At 39.2% G+C, this 19,097-nt stretch overlaps 3 protein-coding genes, 1 non-coding gene and 1 pseudogene across 6 annotated transcripts; 4 read left to right on the top strand and 1 right to left on the bottom strand.

The window, feature by feature from the left end:
• The first annotated feature begins 4,199 nt into the window (after window positions 1–4,199).
• Window positions 4,200–6,300, top strand: LOC147551026 (patellin-4-like). Of its 2 annotated transcripts, XM_086672474.1 has the most exons (5): window positions 4,269–4,850; window positions 5,022–5,314; window positions 5,494–5,618; window positions 5,707–5,848; window positions 6,014–6,300. In XM_086672474.1, exons 1-5 carry the CDS (start codon window positions 4,526–4,528, stop codon window positions 6,272–6,274), a joined length of 1,146 nt encoding a protein of 381 aa, XP_086528600.1. In that variant the 5' UTR covers window positions 4,269–4,525; the 3' UTR covers window positions 6,275–6,300. The 2 variants fall into 2 exon arrangements, with proteins under 2 accessions (XP_086528599.1, XP_086528600.1); XM_086672473.1 differs by having other exon boundaries at window positions 4,200–5,314.
• A 1,106-nt stretch (window positions 6,301–7,406) lies between these two features.
• On the top strand, window positions 7,407–7,479 carry TRNAR-CCG (transfer RNA arginine (anticodon CCG)). Its single transcript has one exon. It is a non-coding gene; the product is annotated as a tRNA-Arg (tRNA).
• A 132-nt stretch (window positions 7,480–7,611) lies between these two features.
• LOC147551028 (cocosin 1-like) lies at window positions 7,612–10,018 on the top strand. The gene is made up of 4 exons (XM_086668867.1): window positions 7,612–8,265; window positions 8,480–8,745; window positions 8,886–9,347; window positions 9,450–10,018. Exons 1-4 carry the CDS (start codon window positions 7,887–7,889, stop codon window positions 9,852–9,854), a joined length of 1,512 nt encoding a protein of 503 aa, XP_086524993.1. The 5' UTR covers window positions 7,612–7,886; the 3' UTR covers window positions 9,855–10,018.
• A 475-nt stretch (window positions 10,019–10,493) lies between these two features.
• LOC147551029 (malate dehydrogenase) lies at window positions 10,494–13,558 on the bottom strand. Of its 2 annotated transcripts, none has more exons than XM_086668862.1 (7): window positions 13,273–13,558; window positions 12,275–12,433; window positions 11,986–12,161; window positions 11,593–11,870; window positions 11,339–11,474; window positions 11,132–11,243; window positions 10,494–10,842 (listed from the first exon to the last, which is right to left on the bottom strand). In XM_086668862.1, the coding sequence occupies exons 1-7, from the start codon at window positions 13,313–13,315 to the stop codon at window positions 10,748–10,750; spliced, it is 999 nt and encodes a 332-aa protein (XP_086524988.1). In that variant the 5' UTR covers window positions 13,316–13,558; the 3' UTR covers window positions 10,494–10,747. The 2 variants fall into 2 exon arrangements, with proteins under 2 accessions (XP_086524988.1, XP_086524989.1); XM_086668863.1 differs by lacking the exon at window positions 13,273–13,558 and adding an exon at window positions 13,028–13,247 and having other exon boundaries at window positions 12,275–12,897.
• Window positions 13,559–14,821: 1,263 nt separating this feature from the next.
• Window positions 14,822–16,413, top strand: LOC147551030 (11S globulin seed storage protein 2-like; annotated as a pseudogene).
• Window positions 16,414–19,097: the final 2,684 nt, after the last annotated feature.

Below are 19,097 nucleotides of genomic sequence, written 5' to 3' on the forward strand. Positions count from 1 at the left end.
GATTCCCAGATTTCGATACATGAACTCTCGTATTCGGATACCCTTGAAGCATGATTTGAATGTGATGATTGGCTTATTATTTGTTTACATGTGAGTTTAATTGTCTTCGTCTAGTTTTATAAACTAGAAGCCTTGATCGTAATCGTCTATTGACACGAACTTTGATAATGCGTACTTAGTTTGATAATCGATGTTTAGTGACGTTTGATCGATTATACTTAGTTTGACGTATTATGCTTATTAGTGTCATACTTGTTCATTCTCAATTCATTAGATGGTGTGTGTAAGTTTGATAGTCGATGCTTAGTGACGTTTGATCGGTTATGCTCAGTTAGACACATGATGCTTAGGATTGTCAATGTGGGTGAAGTTAATTACACTTTCATGTGAATAGATACATAGTATTTGTCATTGTCAATCTTGTGGATCGAAGTATTCGTCTAAATTAACTTTTACCCGAATCAACTCTTACCGTCTCCCGACTCTTGTTTCTCCGACTCTTCTCTCGAATCTCTCTCGCCCATTTACTTTGTTGTTTAGTTTAGTTTTACTTGTTTTATTCTCTTCTTGTTGCTTACTCAATCATAAACCTCCCACTTTTATCTTGTTCTTTCCTTTTTAGTCTAAGTTAGTGAGTGACTCGTAGACCGGTGGGCTAGACTCTCCCGATAACCGGACTACCAACCTATCCTTGGATCGACTCCGGTTTTACCGGTTACTACTTGATACCTCCGCTTGGGTGTGCAACCTTTTCGGGTGCATCAATAGCCCTGCATATATCACTGTTAAAGCAGTGAGATATAATATTCATATTCCACTCGTTATAACTAATCAGTTGTGCCATTGTAGTTAGGGGCAATTTCTATCGTTACTAATGGGTTGTGAGTGGTTCGGAATCCAGTAATCATGCCAGATATTAATGTCAGTACCTTTATTAACATCCCAAAAGATAAGGCTGGACACAGGGTCAAAATGTTTAACTGTAGACTTCCAGAGCCAAGAGTGGTTAGGTTTGGCAGAACGGGCCTTGAACTCCTTAGGAAAATATTAAACTTTAAGGATTTTGGCCCAAGGAGTCTCGGGGGCCAGACTAGTTTACTTAGAAAGACTTGGTTATCAAGGGTTGAGAGCCTGAAACCCAGACCACCTAATTTACGGGGGAGGCAGATGGTGGACCAGTTTATTGTATGGATAGATTTGGATTTTCCCCACTAGAAAGACCGTTGAATAGCCTCAATGCGGTTACTTATGCCTTTGGGGATGGCAAAACATTGCATTTGGTATCGGGGAACGGGCACTGCAATTGTAGAAATTACAATGGAGCGACCAACTTGAGAAAGGAGGTTGGTTTGCCATTTGGAGAGTTTATTCTGGATTTGCATAAGGAAGGTGGAGAAAGCTAGTTCTTTAATGGCGCCTATAAAAAGATGAGTACCCAAATATTTGTCAAGAGAAGAGGAATGGTGAACTTTCAGGTTTCGGATAATCATTTTTTTAAACTTAGGATGGGTGTTCTTCGAAAAGAAGATGGTAGATTTAGTATAGTTAATCATTTGGCCGGAAGCCGCAATGAAGGTTTTGAGGATTTGCTTCAGATTGCTAATGTTATCTAGAGAATTCTGGTCAAAGATGATGCAATCATCTGCAAAGAGAAGGTGTTTGATGGTGAGGTTAGACTTGGGGATGGTAAAGCCGATGAAGTGATTAGGATCCTCGTTAGATTCTAGAAGTCTACTGAGACCTTACATAGCGATAGTAAAGAGGAAAGGAGATAAGGGATCCCCTTGACGAATCCCCCTAGTGACGTTGAAGGTGGGCCCCGGACGACCATTGGTGAGGACCTCCATGGAAGAGGTGGTGATGCAGGAATGAATGAGTTGAATCCACTGACTAGAGAAACCAAGCTGAGACATGATGTTCTCTAAGAAGGACCACTCGATCCGATCAAAAACTTTGGACATGTCCAGTTTGAGGCAGAAAAAAGCTTTTGGAGCCGCGCATAGTTTTGAAGTAATGGGTTAGTTCCTGACTTATGATGATGTTATCTGTTATCTGTCTTCCAGATACATAAGCAGCTTGGAAATGAGAGATAATATGAGGGAGAGTTCTTTTGAGACGATTAGCCAGGATTTGGTTATGATTTTATAAGTGGTATTCAGAAGACTGATGGGTCGGTAATCCGTTGTGGTTTGAGGAGATTTGGTTTTAGGAATCATGCAGATGTGGGTGTGGTTAGGCAGGGGGTGTGAAGTGCTGAAAATTCGGTGACCATATCTGTCACATCATTTTTTTTACTGTGTCCCAAGTGGACTGGTAGAAGAAAGGATGGTATCCATCTGGGCCCGAGGCTGCCTCCGGTTTTAAAGAGAAGACCGCACTCTTGATCTCCTCTTCGATAGGGGTAACTGTAAGCGAGAAGTTCTGGACATCAGTAATCTGAGGAGGAAAAATGGCGAGCAACTCGTCCGGAACTTGAGTGCCCACAGAGAAGGAGATATTAACGAGGTTGGAAGAAAAAATGTTGGCTATCTCTGTGACATCGTTGGGCCAAGAGTTATCATCTCTCTTGATGGAAGAAATTTGATTTTTTTCTGTGACGGTTGATAGCTTTAGATTGGAAATACAGTCTCTGATAGGTGTCTTGGTTGGGAACATTTTGAATGGTAGAAGTAAGATGTTTGATTTTGGTTTCAAGATGACCGAAAACAGACTTGTTCCATCTAGAGAGTTTGATGGCAAGGGAATTCAGTTTGGTATGGATTTGAATGGAAGAGGTGAGCCAGTTGGTGTTGATGAAAGGACCACAATCATGATGGGACATCCAAGTACGGATGAATTTGAATGGTTTCTGACCTAGGCTAGATTTGATTTTGGTGGTGAGAAGAATAGGAACATGATCCGAGCCAATGCCAGGGAGGTGAGTGAGGGTGGAAGCCGGGTAGTCAACAAGCCACTGGTGGTTAGTCAAAGCCCGGTCAAGTCTCTCTTGAATAAGCTTGCCAGAGAATTTTCTGTTTGACCAGGTGAAGGGTGGTCCACTAAAGCCCATGTCATGGAGTCCCAGATTATTAATGGCTAATTTGATTTTCATAGCATGGGTCGGGAGGGCCTCCTTCCCTCCAACTTTATCCGTCGGGTGAAGGATCGTGTTAAGATCCCCTATAATCACCCACAGTTGCACTAGTTGAACATGTTTTTTTCGTGACACTTTTGATGTGACGCTTTTGATAGGGCGGGTGATTTGAGGAAATAAGAAAAGTATCCGTGGTGTAAAATTTTAAAGGGTATAAAACAAAAAAAATGGCAAACACACCCTACCCTCCCTTGTTGCTAGAGAGAGTCGCCAGACGGCTCTTCGCCGACGACGGCCAGCAACAACTCTCTCTCTCCCTCCTCTTTCTATCTCTCTCTCTCTCCATCCCTCTCCCTACTTCTCTTTCTAAGTTCCGGCGAAGGAGAGGTCCCCTTCGCCGGAACTTACAGAGCACGAAGAAGAAAGAGAGAAAAAGAAAAGGGAAGAAAAGAGAGAGAGGAAGAGGAGACGAACTTGGTGGTGGAAATCGCCGGCGTTAATTGTGGATGTCCCGGAATATGGTGGGGGTCGCCTGAATTTTTGGCTGAGGAAGAATAAGCTGAAAGGTTGAAATGTTTGGAGGAAACAAAATGTGTCAAATTTGTTTGTTTCCACTCAAAACTTTGTAATCCGGATAATTTTCTTATTTTCCCAAATCATGCATCTTTTGATAGCTCTTTAAGCCATGCTTTCTTGGGGTTCCTGTTGCCATGCTTTATGACACTTTTGCCATTCTTTTAAGCCTCACCTTAGATTTTTGTCGTGCTTCTGACAGCTTTTAACTACTGTAGTACGATACTTTTGTCAGCACAGTAAACAATTCAGAATCGTTAACCTTTATAAAAAAATATTCTTAATTATAATGGTTGTATTGACTTTGTGTTAACAAAAAGGTTTCCAGTGACAGAAAATACATTAAAGATGAAGAATAGTTACTGGGCATTATAACACCATCTCTTTTTTAAAAAATCTCGTAAAAGAATTCAAGATCAATGGTGGACAAACTTACTTGATTTCTTGAATTAGCTAATGTCAAATGGTTGGCTTGGCTGCTTATTAGTTTTTCTATTTTTAAACTAACCCTTTTTCCCTCAAAAACATCAATAATTCATTTATCTCACAAATTGCCAGATTACCCATTGGAATGTTTCAACTACTTTTCAAACTTCTAGAACCCCAACGGTTATTATTATCTCTACCATCAGATCCTGAAATTCTATTGGCGCCAATTCATCCAACGGCTGGAATTTGAATTCAATCCCCATTTTTTCTGACCTCATAAAAGTGAAAAGGAAACGAAGAAAGGAAGAAAGAACAAATTGTTTCTAAAGATTGAACGTCCCTTAGCTCCATAGAATCTGACAACCTCCTTGGGTCGGGTTTCCGGCAACCACCGCCACCACCACCGGAGTCCTGATCTAAGGAGACCTACCTCTAATTTTGCTAACCATAATGAAGAATGACCACCATACCGGCGGAGAAATCTTAACGAAAAGCGATGAAATTCTTCTACAATATAATGATCTTGCGGATGAATTTGAAGAAGAGACAATTATGAATTCTCCTAAGAAACTAAAATCCTCAGAGAAGAAAGCATTGTTAGAATTTCGCTCAAAGTTAGAAAAGGCAATCCTCTCAAACAATCTTTTCGATAATTTAGAACCCGAAAAGAATCATTCAAATTCAAATTCATTAGAGGAATACTCAATTCTAGTGGAAGACATTAGGGACATTTCTCTCTGGGGTGTCCCTCTTCTTCCTAGTAAAGGTCATGAAGGTACAGATATTATCCTATTGAAACTTTTACGAGCTCGAGACTTCAAAGTTTCAGAGGCTTTCGAGATGCTTAAAAAGACGTTAAAATGGCGAAAAAAGTTCAATATAGATGACATTTTAGAAGAAGATTTTGATTCTGAATTGGAAAATGTGACTTATTTGGATGGCACAGATAAGGAAGGGCACCCATTGTGTTACATTGTTTATGGAGCTTTCAAGGATAAAGATTTGTATCAAAATATGTTCGGGGGCGAGAATAAAATGGATAAGTTTATCCGATGGAGGATTCAATCCATGGAAAAAGCTATCCAAAATTTGAGTTTCAAAGATGGAGGAGTTCATTCTATGGTTCATATTACAGATTTGAAGTCATCGCCTGGCCCAGGAATGAAAGAATTACGTACCGCTAGTAAGAAAGCTATCTCTCTACTTCAAGAGAAATATCCCGAAATCATTCTTCGAAATGTAAGTGTTTAATCTTCTTGTTCTTCATCTTATGATCATCTTGATTATCCAAACTTCAACTTCTTTTTTTAGGGCATGCCTTACTCATTTCTTATTTCGAAAATGAGATTGGTTTGAGTCATTTCCTTTTCTTTAATCATCTCCAAATGATTGTCTTGTTGAATGAACAAAAAATGCAGATAATTGTGAATGTTCCATTTTGGTATTATGCATACCACGCGGTTTCGTCTAAGATGTTAAGTCAAAGAACAAGAAAGAAGTATGTTTTCGCCCGTTCGTCTAGAGTAGCCAAGACTCTTCTAAAGTAAGAAACTTTGCTGAACTTGTCTAACATTGATATCTCCATTGCTATCTCTTTTCTTTTTCTTGATAGGAGTTCGCCTTTGAATTAGGTTTATAGCACCGGAAAATATTCCGGTTCAATACGGTGGCCTAAAAAGAGAGAACGACGATGAGTTTTCAGTAGACGATCAAGTTTTAGAGGTACCTGTGAAAGGAGGAACAGTGGAGACCATTCATATACCTGTTATTGAGGTAGGCTTTGCCATTATGGATTAGTTATTGAACTAGTTCACACTGGAACCAACACAATAAGTTGGTTTTGGTTTTCTTTAGGTTATTCCATTACTCTTATATAGTTGTTTCCATTCGAGTCAAATTCATCTTTATATGTTGTTTTCTTGTTTGTCAAATAAGCAGCCGGGCGTGACTATGGTTTGGGATGTAGCTGTTATCGGATGGGACATAACCTACAAAGAAGAATTTGTGCCAGACGACGAAGGGTCATATAGAATAGTAATCCAAAGTGAAAAGAAAATGGTAGAAAGTGTTAGAAGTACATTTTATGTTCACGAACCGGGGAAGATAGAGATCACAATAGCAAATAGTACCTACAAGAAGAAGAAAATACTGTATAGATATAAAATTAAACCTACTCCTATGTATGCTTACATCAACTAACTCTTATAACATTTTTTTTTGTTTTACTTTTCTTTAATTCATTGGTAATTAGTATGTAAATCTAATGAGATTTATAAGTTAAATGCCTCATGGTGCAAAATTAACTATCTTAAGTTAAATGCCTCATGGTGCAAGATTACCTAAGGGGTTTTCACCTTATTTATCAGAGGCCCAAAATACTCAACCAAACTCAACCAGTATGTAAGAGTGTAAGACAATGTGTTATGTAAGGCCAGCGCTTTGGGGAAAGCAAAATAGTTTCCGGGGTATGAAGACTTGGTCAAAAATTGGTCAATTTTGTTTGACAATTTTATTTAGGGGGAAAGCAAAATAACTTCTCCACCTCAACTCTCTCTCTTCCACCTCACTTCTCTCTCTCTGCCACCTCATCGTCTTCACCGGTGGAGGTCACCGGTCGGCCAATTTCCAGTCGGCGACCTTCAACCATAAAAAAAAAAAAAAAAATTTCCTTCTCCTCTCTCTAGATCAGATCTAGAGAGAGAAGGAAAAAAAAAAATTTATGGTTGAAGGTCGCCGGCCGGCCAATTTCCGGCCGGCGACCTTCACCGGTGAAGAAGATGAGGTGGCGAATACATGAGGTGTTAGAAAATATTCCCCATAAAATATATTTCCCCGGAAAATTTTCAAAATTCTACATATTCCCTTTAAAATTTCATACCCCGGAAATTATTTAGCTTTCCCCAAAGCGCTGGCCGTTATGTAATAATCCAGGAGATTTTCTTAAGCGAGCACCTTTAAACATGAAAGCTTTTATTTTGAATCAAATTATTAGATGAAAAGTTATAATCGACAATATCGAAAAACTTACACTGAAGTACTACTAGTGAAAGTTGAGCTTGTTCGACCGTCTCATTCTATAACAAACACGGAGGTACTACTGGTGGAAGTTGAACTTGTTCGACCATCTCATTCTATAACAAACACTGAGGTACTACTGGTAGAAGTTTAACTTGTTCGACCGTCTCATTCTATAACAAATTGAAGCATAAAAAAAGAATCATGTTAAGATCATGGTGTTTTTTTCACTGTCTGAATCTGCCTCGGCTGAGTCTGAATTTCTTACCATATTTTAACTGTTATAAAGTAATTTCCGAGTTACTTGCCATTAGCTGTTCGCGTGGCCTAATGGATAAGGCGCTCGCCTCCGGAGCGGGAGATTGTGGGTTCGAGTCCCACCGTGAACGTTGTTACTTTTTTTTTTCTTCATCCCCTGTTTATGCTGTACCAACAAAACGCCCCTAGGTTTTAAAAAGAGAGAGTGATGAATGAGAAGCATGAATGAATAATAATCATCTTCTAGGGTTCACTTATCCACTGAAACAAATCATCCATAAACAGACACAGAAGTTTTGTATTCTTCTATTAAAGTAAAAGAGACACACGCCATTTCTAATCCATGCAAGGTGAAAAATGGCTGAAACAATTCATCTTTTCTCACCAACCCAACCACTTCCATTTCCTGTACTCAAACCCTCTTAACCTTATTACCCTTCCTTTGTACTATAAATAACACACACTTTCATTTCTCCACTTCACACCAACACACTCTCAATCTAAGTAGTACTAGTTTTGAGAGCTCTTCCGATCATTAATGGCGAAAGCTTTGTTCTTTTTTACTGTTTTCTTGTTTTTTCAGGGTTGTGTTTTAAGTCAGTTAGAACAACAACAACAACAATCATGGCAAGGAAGTACCCAGCAGCAACAACAACAACCATATGGTCCATATCAACAACAACAAGGGTCACGACGTTACCAGCAGACTGCGTTTGATGAGTGTAGGATTCAGAATATTCAAGCTGTTGAACCATCTCGAACTATTAAATCCGAAGCTGGTATCACCGAGCACTGGGATCAGAATCAACAACAGTTTAGATGCGCTGGTGTTGCCATTACTCGTCATGTCATTGAAGCTAGAGGCCTTCTTTTGCCTCAATTCTCCAATGCTCCTAAGCTTACCTATGTTGTCCAAGGCTAGTAGTCTCTCTCTCTCTCTCGGCCGGCCCAAGCGTTTGGGGTGCCAAATCTAGGCCGACTCAAACTTGTGTTTAAGACCCTAATTATGGGGCCTTAATTACCCCTGAGGCCCCTAAAGACCCGATTTGGTTGCTTTGGGCCTGGGCCAACCCGGCTTTATGTCTCTATCTCTTCCTCTCTAATGAGCTAATGGTTGATACTTGCATGCAGGTAGAGGTATGAAAGGAGCTGTTCTTCCTGGTTGCCCAGAAACATATCAATCCATTCAGCAAGTGGTAGGAGGAAGACTCGGAGCGCAATCAAGGTCAAGGTCCAGTGATCAGCATCAGAAGATCAGAGAAGTTAACCAAGGCGATGTTTTGGCTTTGCCCACTGGTATTCCTCATTGGTTCTACAATGATGGTGAGACCCCTCTTGTTCTAGTCACACTTCTTGACACAGGCAACAACGCCAACCAACTCGATCAGAACGCCAGGGTAAGGAAAAATTTACATTTGGCCACTGTTTTAACTTTAACCACGTTACAAACCGTGGTTGAAACTTCTTTTCTTCCATGAGATTGATGATGCACACTTATATTTATTTAACTAATTATCCACCTACATTTATATATTAGAGATTCTTCCTAGCTGGGAACCCACAAACACAAGGCCAAGGGCAACGTTCTTTCCAGGCAAGGCACCAGACTGAGCAAGAGAGACAGGAAACAGGCGACAACGTTTTCAGCGGTTTTGATGTCGAGATCTTGGCAGAAGCTTTTGGAGTGAGCCGAGAAACTGCGAGGAGTCTACAAAGCCGAAACGACCAGAGAGGCAACATTGTCCTAGTCAAGCAGGGACTTGGTGTGGTTAGGCCACCACTAAGTGAAGAAGAGGAAGAAAGAGAACAAGGACAGCAAAGCAGAGCTAATGGTTTGGAGGAAACTCTTTGCGCCGCCAGGCTTGTTCACAACATAGGAGATCCAACAAGTTCTGACGTCTACAACCCAAATGCCGGACGAATCACCAGCCTCAACAGTCAGAAGCTACCTATCCTCAGTTACCTCCAGTTGAGTGCTGAGAGAGGAGTTTTATACAGGGTAAGATAAGTTCAAATACCATAATTTAAGACTTTGAAGCTTTTGTTTTCCGATTAAATTTTGATAGGTTTATAAGTCGATTATTTTGGTGAACTCATGCAGAATGCTATAATGGCACCACACTGGAACTTAAATGCCCACAGTATCATATATATCACAAGAGGAAGCGGTAGAATCCAGATTGTCGGAAACCAAAGACAACCTGTATTCGATGGACAAGTAGCGATGGGTCAAGTATTGACAGTTCCACAGAATTTCGCCGTCGTTAAACAAGCCGGAAACGAAGGTCTAGAATGGATTGCATTCAAGACCAATGACAATGCAATGATGAGTCCTATAGTTGGAAGAACTTCAGCTCTTAGGGCAATTCCAGAGGAAGTGCTAATGAACTCATACAGAATTTCAAGGGAAGAGGCAAGAAGGTTGAAGTTCAACAGAGATCAAGAAATGTATGTGTTTCAGCCAAGATCAGGATCCCAGCAGCAGCAGGAAACTGCTTCTCCATGAACATGTAACAGTATAGAACAGGTCTTATGTTGTACTTAGGTCAAATAAAGCCTTTATGGAAGGCAAAGAGGTTGGCTGTCTTGAGGTCTAAAATGTAGTACATGAGTTTAAATAACACTTCAAAAAACCTTTTTGGATCTTTAATAAAGAGTACTACTTTTAAATTGTGTCCATCTTCAATTGATAATCCCACGTCTCTTAGGAGAGCATCCAAAGCTAGACTACAGGTGTGAGCTCAAGCTTAGCAAGCGATAAAGCTCTTTAAGGTGGACATAAAGTCTTAACTTGGGCCCATTGTACTTGGGTCTAGACTACAAAAGCAGAGAGAACATCCCAAACTATTGGGCTCGAGTAACCACACTCATAGTCGGTTTGGTTGCTAATACGACATCAAATCTTAGAAAAATATTCTATGTGACATTCACTTTGAATCGTATTGGCGAACTGGAAGATTGTTTCAATATATGTGAAAATCCTCTATTGAGACGGTATACAAGGTGATTTTTAGAGTTGGAACCTTTTCACAAATTTAACTCTTACCATACAATTTGGTCTATATCATAGTTTGAGGTCGAGATCAAGTGAATAAAAAACTAGATTTGCTAGTCATCAAGCACGATAAAATGAAAAGGACAAAAGTTAGTAGCAAAATTTAATCTACCATAAATCAAAGAAAGGAGACATAAAAAACCAAGTTGTCTCATTATACATGAGGATGATACAAATTAAAATAAAGATAAGCATATTCTCTCTTTCTCACACACATTATCTTTTCCCCTAGGAAGTCCAAATGTGATCCTTTTTTTACCCTACTCTTTTATTGGAAACCATAGCTGCTACATATAAAATGAGGTTCAGCTACTAATACTCAAACAAGAATTGAGTATTAGAATCTAAGAGAGACAAGAGTAAGCCAAAGCCTTTTCTTCACTTAGTTCCTCTGCAGTCTTGTCCAATTTGTTCCTTGAGAACTCGTCAACCGAAAGTCCTGCACCAAGATAGAGAGAGAGAGCACAATAAGATATCTTCCTAGTTTGACTAAAAGAAGAATCAATCAATAACTATAATATCCGTATTGCTTCAAGAGTGTCTGAAGACTGGGTCATACGTGCGAGCTCAAGAATAGAAAGTATCGAGGCATTTTAGGTGAGCTCTTGGTCAAGAACGAAAACCTGATACCCATTGGGTCTGGGTGGCAAAGAAGGAGATTATATCGGTAATTCCTAGAGTTTGGGTCATTATTGTTACTATACATCATGAATATTTGATGTTTTTACCTTGTACGACAGACCATTCTCCATTTCGACAAGTCACGGGGAAGGAATAGATGAGACCGGCTGGGACGTTGTATGATCCATCAGAGTATACTCCCATTGAAACCCAAGTGCCCTACAAGTCACAAACGGAAAGACCAAAAAACTAGTAAATATTATATATTTCTAAACTCTCTCTCATAGCCAAAAACAGCTAAAAACAATAACTACCTCTGGAGTTCCAAGAACCCAATCACGAATGTGGTCACAAGCAGAGCTAGCAGCAGATAATGCGCTAGAGAGCTTTCGTGCTTTGATGATTGCAGCACCACGTTGTTGTACAGTTGAGATAAATTCTCCGTGCAACCTTCAAGAGATAAAAGATCTTATAAGCTTAAGCTAACTTGCATAATCCGTATACATCTATACATGTATATAAGTATATAACTATATGTAGTAAGATATGTAATATATTTTCGTAGTACCATGAATCATCACCAACGAGCTCTTTGACAGACTTTTCTCCAGCTGATGTTTTGACAGTGGCGTGGTTGACATCGGGGTATTGAGTTGAAGAGTGGTTTCCCCAGATGATTACGTTCTTAACATCGGAAACCTGAACATTCAATCTCTCTGAAATTTGACCAAGAGCCCTGTTATGGTCTAGACGGGTAAGGCAAGTAATGTTTTTCTCGGGGATAGATGGAGCGAACTCCTTCAAGATCAAAGCATTGGTGTTTGCTGGGTTAGCAACAACCAAAACCTGGAAGTAATACAAACAAATGGGCAAAATTAACATGAGTTAAGACAAGTACTTTTAGAAACAATATTTTCTATGATTTGATATTTCGTGGCATATTTTCACAAGAGAGATGAACCTTGCAGTTAGCAGCTGCATGCTTTTCCAAAGCGGATGCTTGAGACTTGTAGATAGACACATTTTTTGACATAACGTCTTTCCTTTCCATCCCCTCTTTCCTTGGGAAACCACCAACCATGACGGCAATGTTGACTCCGGTGCATGCCTCAACGACATCAGTGGTGGCAACAACACCTAATAGGAGTGGTAATAAAATGAAGTACTTTTAGATTCACCGACAAGGGTTTAAGCGAGTACGTAAATGATGCATTATGCACCAATATGAAAAAAGAAGAATGAGTATATACCTTTAAGAAGAGGAAAAGCAGCATCAACTAGCTCCATTTTCACTCCGTTCAAGGCCTCTGCAGCTGGTGGGATATCAAGCATGTGCAAAATCACAGGTTGGTCAGGACCCAACATCACTCCTCTAGCAACCATTGGCACAAGAGCATATCCAATTTGTCCTGCAAATAACCAATTTCCGAATTAGAAATGTATGAGATTAGTTTACCTAAGATCAAGAGCCAAAACGAGTCAAAGCTCAAAACCACTTCCTCGAAAAGGCTTAAACTGCTTGACTAAATTGATATAAGATATTGATCTTTGTTTTCTGAATAGTTGAAGTTTTGGACTGAAAGCTGCTAATTACTTGGATAAATGAATCTAATCTGATCGACTTATTTTAAACTAAATACATAATTGAATCTGATCGACTTATTCCAAACTAAATACATAATTAAATCTGATCTTATCTACTTGTTCAGAACAAAATAAATATTTGAATCAGATCACAAAAAAATGACATGATCAATCAGTTTTCCACATCCAAATTCAGTCACAACAATATCCAATATAGTAGTATCACTAAGCTTGTTATGAACGTCAGAGACATAAAATTCAACATTTTAATGATCAATCGAAGTCAGATCTTTAATTTATAGTACTTTAAAATGTAGTAAAATCATCTGGTCCTAACAATCAATCGTCACTTAAAGCCGGCGCCGCTATGAAGATTATGAATTTATCTCCCAAAATCTATGATCCTGGAGTTCAGTAACAACTACTGGATCTCACAAATTAAAGATCGGATTTTTTTAGCCGATCCTTACTATAAATCTTTACTAAAGCTTAAATCACACTAAAAGATAAGAAATTTAGACGGTTTTTACGACTTGATTAGCTGATTTCGATAAGATTGATTATATTAAGGAAGATAAGATCAAAATTATAATAAAATTAGCTTCTTGACTTGAATCAATCAAATCTATTAAGAAATGAAGTTAAATAACTTATGTGAACAAACCTGCAGCTCCAGTAACAAGAACACGAATTGGATCCTTCGCCATTGATGAAGAATCGGAGATCAGGAGATAAGGCTAAGCCGTCAAATTGGATAACAGGTAGAAAAAATGAACGAAGGGCGAAAAAACTTTGATGGGGATCGATAGGAGAGGAAGATGATTATATAGGAGGAAAAACGTAAGGGAAGTAGTCTATAATGCGCCAGGTGCGTTTTCTCTTATCCGAATATTCATCCACACTATCCTATCATTGAGATTTGTGCCAACTCTAACGGAAAGGATGGGTCTATAGGCCCCCCCCCCCCCCCAAATTTTGCCCTAGTCCAGCACCTCTCGTACTACTCTCCGTTGGCCGTGGACTGACCAGTCTGAAACCCATGCATATGACAATTTGAGACACTCATACTGGCCCGAGTCTGCCCTATCGAAACTCATCAGTCATCACGAACCATGCTCAATTCGAATGCCTTCAGACTACCTTGCCTGAAGAGCGCTAATAGAGAGGGCAGGCCTATTGTTAATTCTAGGAGCGCCCCTAGACAATGTGGTCTAGAGCGTCAGAAATACAAAAGTCGGGATATTTACATCGTGTTATCTGAGTCTAATGATATTACTTTAGTAAAAAATTGTTGTTTGGCAGAGGTAGACCTCTTACTATTAGTTCGTACATATAAATTGGTTGTCTCTTCGTGTAGTTGAAGGTAGAATAGAACGGTATTATCCGCTAAATATGTATTGGAATATAATTACAAACTCGGACAAGTCATGACCCAAGTTGGAATACGGATGATGAAAAAAATCCTATGGTTCCAAATACTTCAAGATAAAATGAAAGCAAAAGCAATTAATAATTGTAATGATTAATCTTCTCCTTCAAGAAATGAAATAATAAATCTGGGGTGCCCCGTGCTGTTAAGAAAGATTAAAGAAGTAAGCTTAGATCGCGATAATTATTATTAGTATTTATTATTATTGTTGTTGTTGTTATTTGGAGTAGCATTATTCTGTTCATATGTGGTTTGAGGAATGCCCTTTTCTTGTGATCAAATTTGCACTTCTTGGGCTTGATCTAGTACAAGTCAAATATTGGTCTTGGAAGTCTGAGGTTCCTGCAATTTATTGTTATGAGATAACTTCCAATTCTCTTGAGGTTTCAGTGTGCGCCTCTAGTAACCTTGTAAGCCAAGTAAAAAATCAGAGTGTGGGTCATTTTCCATTCGAACCGAGAAAACATCTAGTGTGCCCATAATACACCCCCTCAAGCCGAAAGGATGTTATTAAAAGCCAATGAAGATTGTTTCTAGGTCGTATTGGATTTGTCGGTAGGCCTATTTTCGGGTAGTTGGGTACCAATATTGTTTTAAGATTTTCTAATGGTGTTGAGATATGGTAAAAGAGAAATGACCTTCTGCCCGGGACATCTCCTGATTGCCGCAGAGCGACGTGACCAGGCATGATAAACGCTTTATCTCTCTAAATCCTGTCTGCGCACGTCACCTGGCCGGGATTCAGCCGGGAAATAAGTTGCGCAGTCGGCGACTATCAGAGTTGATGGTAGAATGTCATATTGGTAGCCGTACGGCAAGTGTATGATGCCAGAGGAATAAGGTGTTGCCACTGCAAGGTGTCTTAAGTTAGTTAACATCGAGACAAAGTCCCTTAACGCAAAAGAACCCAACTGAACCCATTTCGCCTACTTTTTACCCATAATATTCCAACCTCTCCACATTGTAAATATGAGCCACCAGGCCTATCTCTACTCGCTTCTAACTTGAGTACTCCTTTCATCTTGATTACCTCACTTTGAGTAGTAATACTAGTCATCACCAAAGCCTTTTTTCTTTTAGTTATACTAGTATTCTTCGTCATCGTTTGGGTTGTTGCTAGTAGAACTGGATATACAAGTCAACCTGAACAAACACGGTTGCAGGAGGCAAGACAATGTCGTATTCAACGTCTATCAGCAAGTCCACCACGTCAACGAACCCAGTCAGAAGGTGGTTTTGCCGAAAATGGAATGAATTGGAAGACCAGTTCCAATGTGTTGGTGTTGCTGCAGTTAGACTTGTCCTCAGGCCTAATTCCCTCTCACTCCCCAATTTCTCCCCTTCTCCACGTCTTGTATACATTCAACAAGGTTTGCATTCATATTCATGTTGATCAGTTGATGACCATAGCATTATTGGGGTAAAAAGCCTTCCAACGACGGTAGTAAGAAAACTGTTGTCGAAAATATTCCTAAAGAAAAATTCATCCAATAATAACAGCTTCCTTCTTTTATACAGGTCAAGCTTTGCTAGGACTGGCAATGCCAGGTTGTCTCGAAACATATTAATCTGGCCAGTAATACTCGTCGGCACGTAGAGTGGGAAGCCCTCAAGGACAACAAGGAGGAGAACAAGCCGAGAGAGATCAACACCAGAAAGTACACAGGATTCGACAAGGAGACATTGTTGCCCTTCCTGCTGATGTTACCCATTGGTACCATAACGATGGAAATGAACAACTCATCCGGTGTGTCATTCTCTCTCTCTCTTTGTGTGTAACCTGTTTGCACATACGACCCTCTCATATGGTTGTCGGGGATTTGCCATGTGTTATTAAACACTTGATCAACCCACTGACAGTCCTCTCATGTGACGGGGGAGTACGTACAGACACACGACTCATTTGTACACTAAACCGTCGTCTTATATATTTGTGTATGTTACGGACATTTTGGCGATCTATTGACACATGATGTATGTTGCAGAATGCAGTGCACGCGCCTAATTGGTCGATGAACGCTCACAGCATTGTCTACGTGATACGCGGTGATGCTCCTATTGAAGTAGTTGGTAGCAATGGTCAGACAATGCGTGATGAGAGACTGAATAAATTAAGGAGATTTCTTTGTTATTCCATAATACTTTGTATCAACAATGAGAGCAGGAAATGAAGGGTTTGAATATGTAGCTTTCAAGACATCAGGCAACCCAATGAAGATCTCATTAGTGGGAAAAACTTCAGTTTTGAAAGCAATGCCTATTCAAGTACTAACTAACTCTTACCAAATTTCCACTCAGGAAGCTCAAAGGCTCAAATACAACAGAGAAGAACAAACCATGTTTTTACCTCCTAGAACTATTGGTTCTTCTTCCTAGACGACTTTGGTTTTGTATGCATGAGATCGGATATTTATATATAGAGAGAGAAAAAAAGTCTCTATTGTATATGGATTATGAATGGTTAGGAAAATGGTAAGTGTACAGCCTTGACTCGACGAGTCACACAGGTAAAAGAACGGTCCAGGTCAAAGCTAAATTTTGAAAAAACTTTGTCTTTTAGTGAAAATGAGTCATTAAATAAAAGAATTTGTCAAAGATTTTTTCATTGTAGCACTACGATGGTTTTGTTTACCTTAAATAACAAACTGACGCTGATTAGCGACCCTCATTGGAACGGTCAATTTGAAAGAGAAAAAACCTTGAGCAATGTGGGTCGGACACATTAGTGTTGGTATGTATCTAACCCTCTTTGTTCCGGTCATTTGCATAAATTGCATTGATCTCGGGTCCCTAAATCCCGTTGACAATTTCAAATAAAAAATTGCATTGATCTTATTGTGGGGGTTGGGAAACGGGCTAGTCTTGGTGGAGCATTTTTAAGCTAAATTTTGATCTTTCAACGCATCTGGGGCTTTCGAATGGGCTTGGACTGGGGGTCAACCAAAATAGTTGTGGTGCTTATTATCTGGGCCAAATGGGTTTTTGGCTAAGGAGGATTGGGTACTTACAAATTAAAAATTAATAACACAAAGGTAATTCAAGACCAAAATGTTAAACTTGGAAGCTACATAATATGGTCTGCTCTTTCCATTGGATGGGTGATTTATGATTAAGTGTAGGAACAAAAGTACTCCTTCCGTCCCAAATTAAGAGTCTCACTTTGAAAATGTAATTTTTTTATCATAAATTTTACTTTTCCATTTTTAACTGCATTGATATGAATAATGAAAAGAGAAGTTCACAACAATACTAGGTTGGACCATTGGAGTGTTAAGAGGTTTAGTTTTCCAGTTTAGAGGTCAAGAGTTCGAGGACGCTGTTGACAATTCAAAAAAACGAAAAGGGAAGTTTTATAGGGTCCTCATTTTTGTTAAAAGGTCTCCCTATGAACTTATTGACTTGGTCAAATTTCATTGACCAAGTTTGATTAAAGGCTCCCCATAAAAAACCCACCTTTTAGGGTATGTATGACCCACATTAGCAATCTACTTACCTCAACCCTAAATATCTCCAAAATACAAATCTCTATACATTCCTCCTCTTCCCTCCGGATTGTGATCTCTCGCCGACACGACCATTACCAACGGGTTAAGTTCACTGGAATTGTACACCATCTCACATTGTTGCCGCAACGCCAAGAGGCACCTTCATTGTCGCAAGCCACCATAGATGGAGCAATTTCCAAAAAAATAATGGAGAAATAGCAAAAGACTCAAAAAAAATTAATTTCTGGACAAGATTCGGTCTCTAAGAGGTACATGAACATCACCTAACACATATTTACATGTTTTATGATTTATTACTTGGTTTTATGAAGAATGCAACACGAAGGTCGTTTCGGTCTGGTTCCACCGAATGGTGTGTAAATATTCTGGTCAGGCCATACCGAATAGAACTCTTCAAGTAAAAAAGGTAGACTCGGTGAGGACATACCATAGTTCTTTTAGATCAATTTATCCTATGCTCGTATCGGAAAGTAGTTACCCATATCGGCATTAGATGACGGAAATGAAGACTTCCATATAGAATGTTATTATAGCAAAAATTGGTCGGCTAATACCGTTTTTGTATAAGCCTTACCGGGTGGCGCGTGCCGTATATGTAAGGACTAGCACAGTATAGGTCCACTGATTGGTTAATAAATCTATATTTTCTTTGTATTCCTTTAGGGTTTATCCGAAATAATTAGGGGTTCTCTTCTTCTCTTGATTTATACCCACTTCCAGACGAATTCGAATAAGGTCAGAAAATCTTTTTCTTTGTGTTTGTAAACAGTAGATTGAAGTATTCAAGCAGTGTTGCTTCAAAAAATCGAAAATAACTAAACCAAGAGTTTTACTATTTGAAACATACAAATAGATAGATATAGAGAGAGAGAGAGAGAGAGAGAGAGAGAGAGAGAGAGAGAGAGAGAGAGAGAGAGAGAGGGAGGGAGGGGGAGATGCACACAGTTGCTCGTTGTGAGGGTGAGAGAGAGAAAAAAAGAAGAAGAAGAAGAAGAAGAAGAAGAAAGGGTTTGAGAAGATGAAATGAGGAAAAAAAAGGTTTGAAAAGGAGATGGATCGATCAAAGGGAGGAAATGATCTTTTAGACCTTAAATTTGACATAACGGCGTTACCGTTAGGTCAATCTAAAGAAGAGGAGTGCTGATTTGTGGCGAGACCCTTCTAGCGAAAATGCCTAATTCGGGGGACGCTTCTAAAGGAGGAGCCCTTTTAACAAAATGAAAGCCCTATAAAACTTCCCTAACCAAAAGGAAAAGCCAAATTTTAAATGCACTCATCGGATTTGTTGGTCACACTCACATCAGAGGTATTTCTTGTTCAACATCAAAGGAGATGTTAGTGCATATAACATTTCCCGAAAATGAAACTATAAATAAAAATTATTTCCAACTTGCTTAGTTGTTGTCATGTTACTACTGATAGTGCGCCTTATATTATATTTCTTTAGCGTTAGATTTCTCAAACTCATGACCTCAACTGAAAATTCCACCTATAACCTATTTGTTTTTATTATTATGACAAGCTTAATAATAATTGTGTTGAATACTCAACAAA

The sequence above is a fragment of the Eschscholzia californica genome, unplaced genomic scaffold (genome assembly GCF_041429995.1).
Source record: "Eschscholzia californica isolate CP2 unplaced genomic scaffold, dmEscCali1.0.p SCAF_3, whole genome shotgun sequence".
Lineage (NCBI taxonomy): Eukaryota > Viridiplantae > Streptophyta > Magnoliopsida > Ranunculales > Papaveraceae > Eschscholzia > Eschscholzia californica.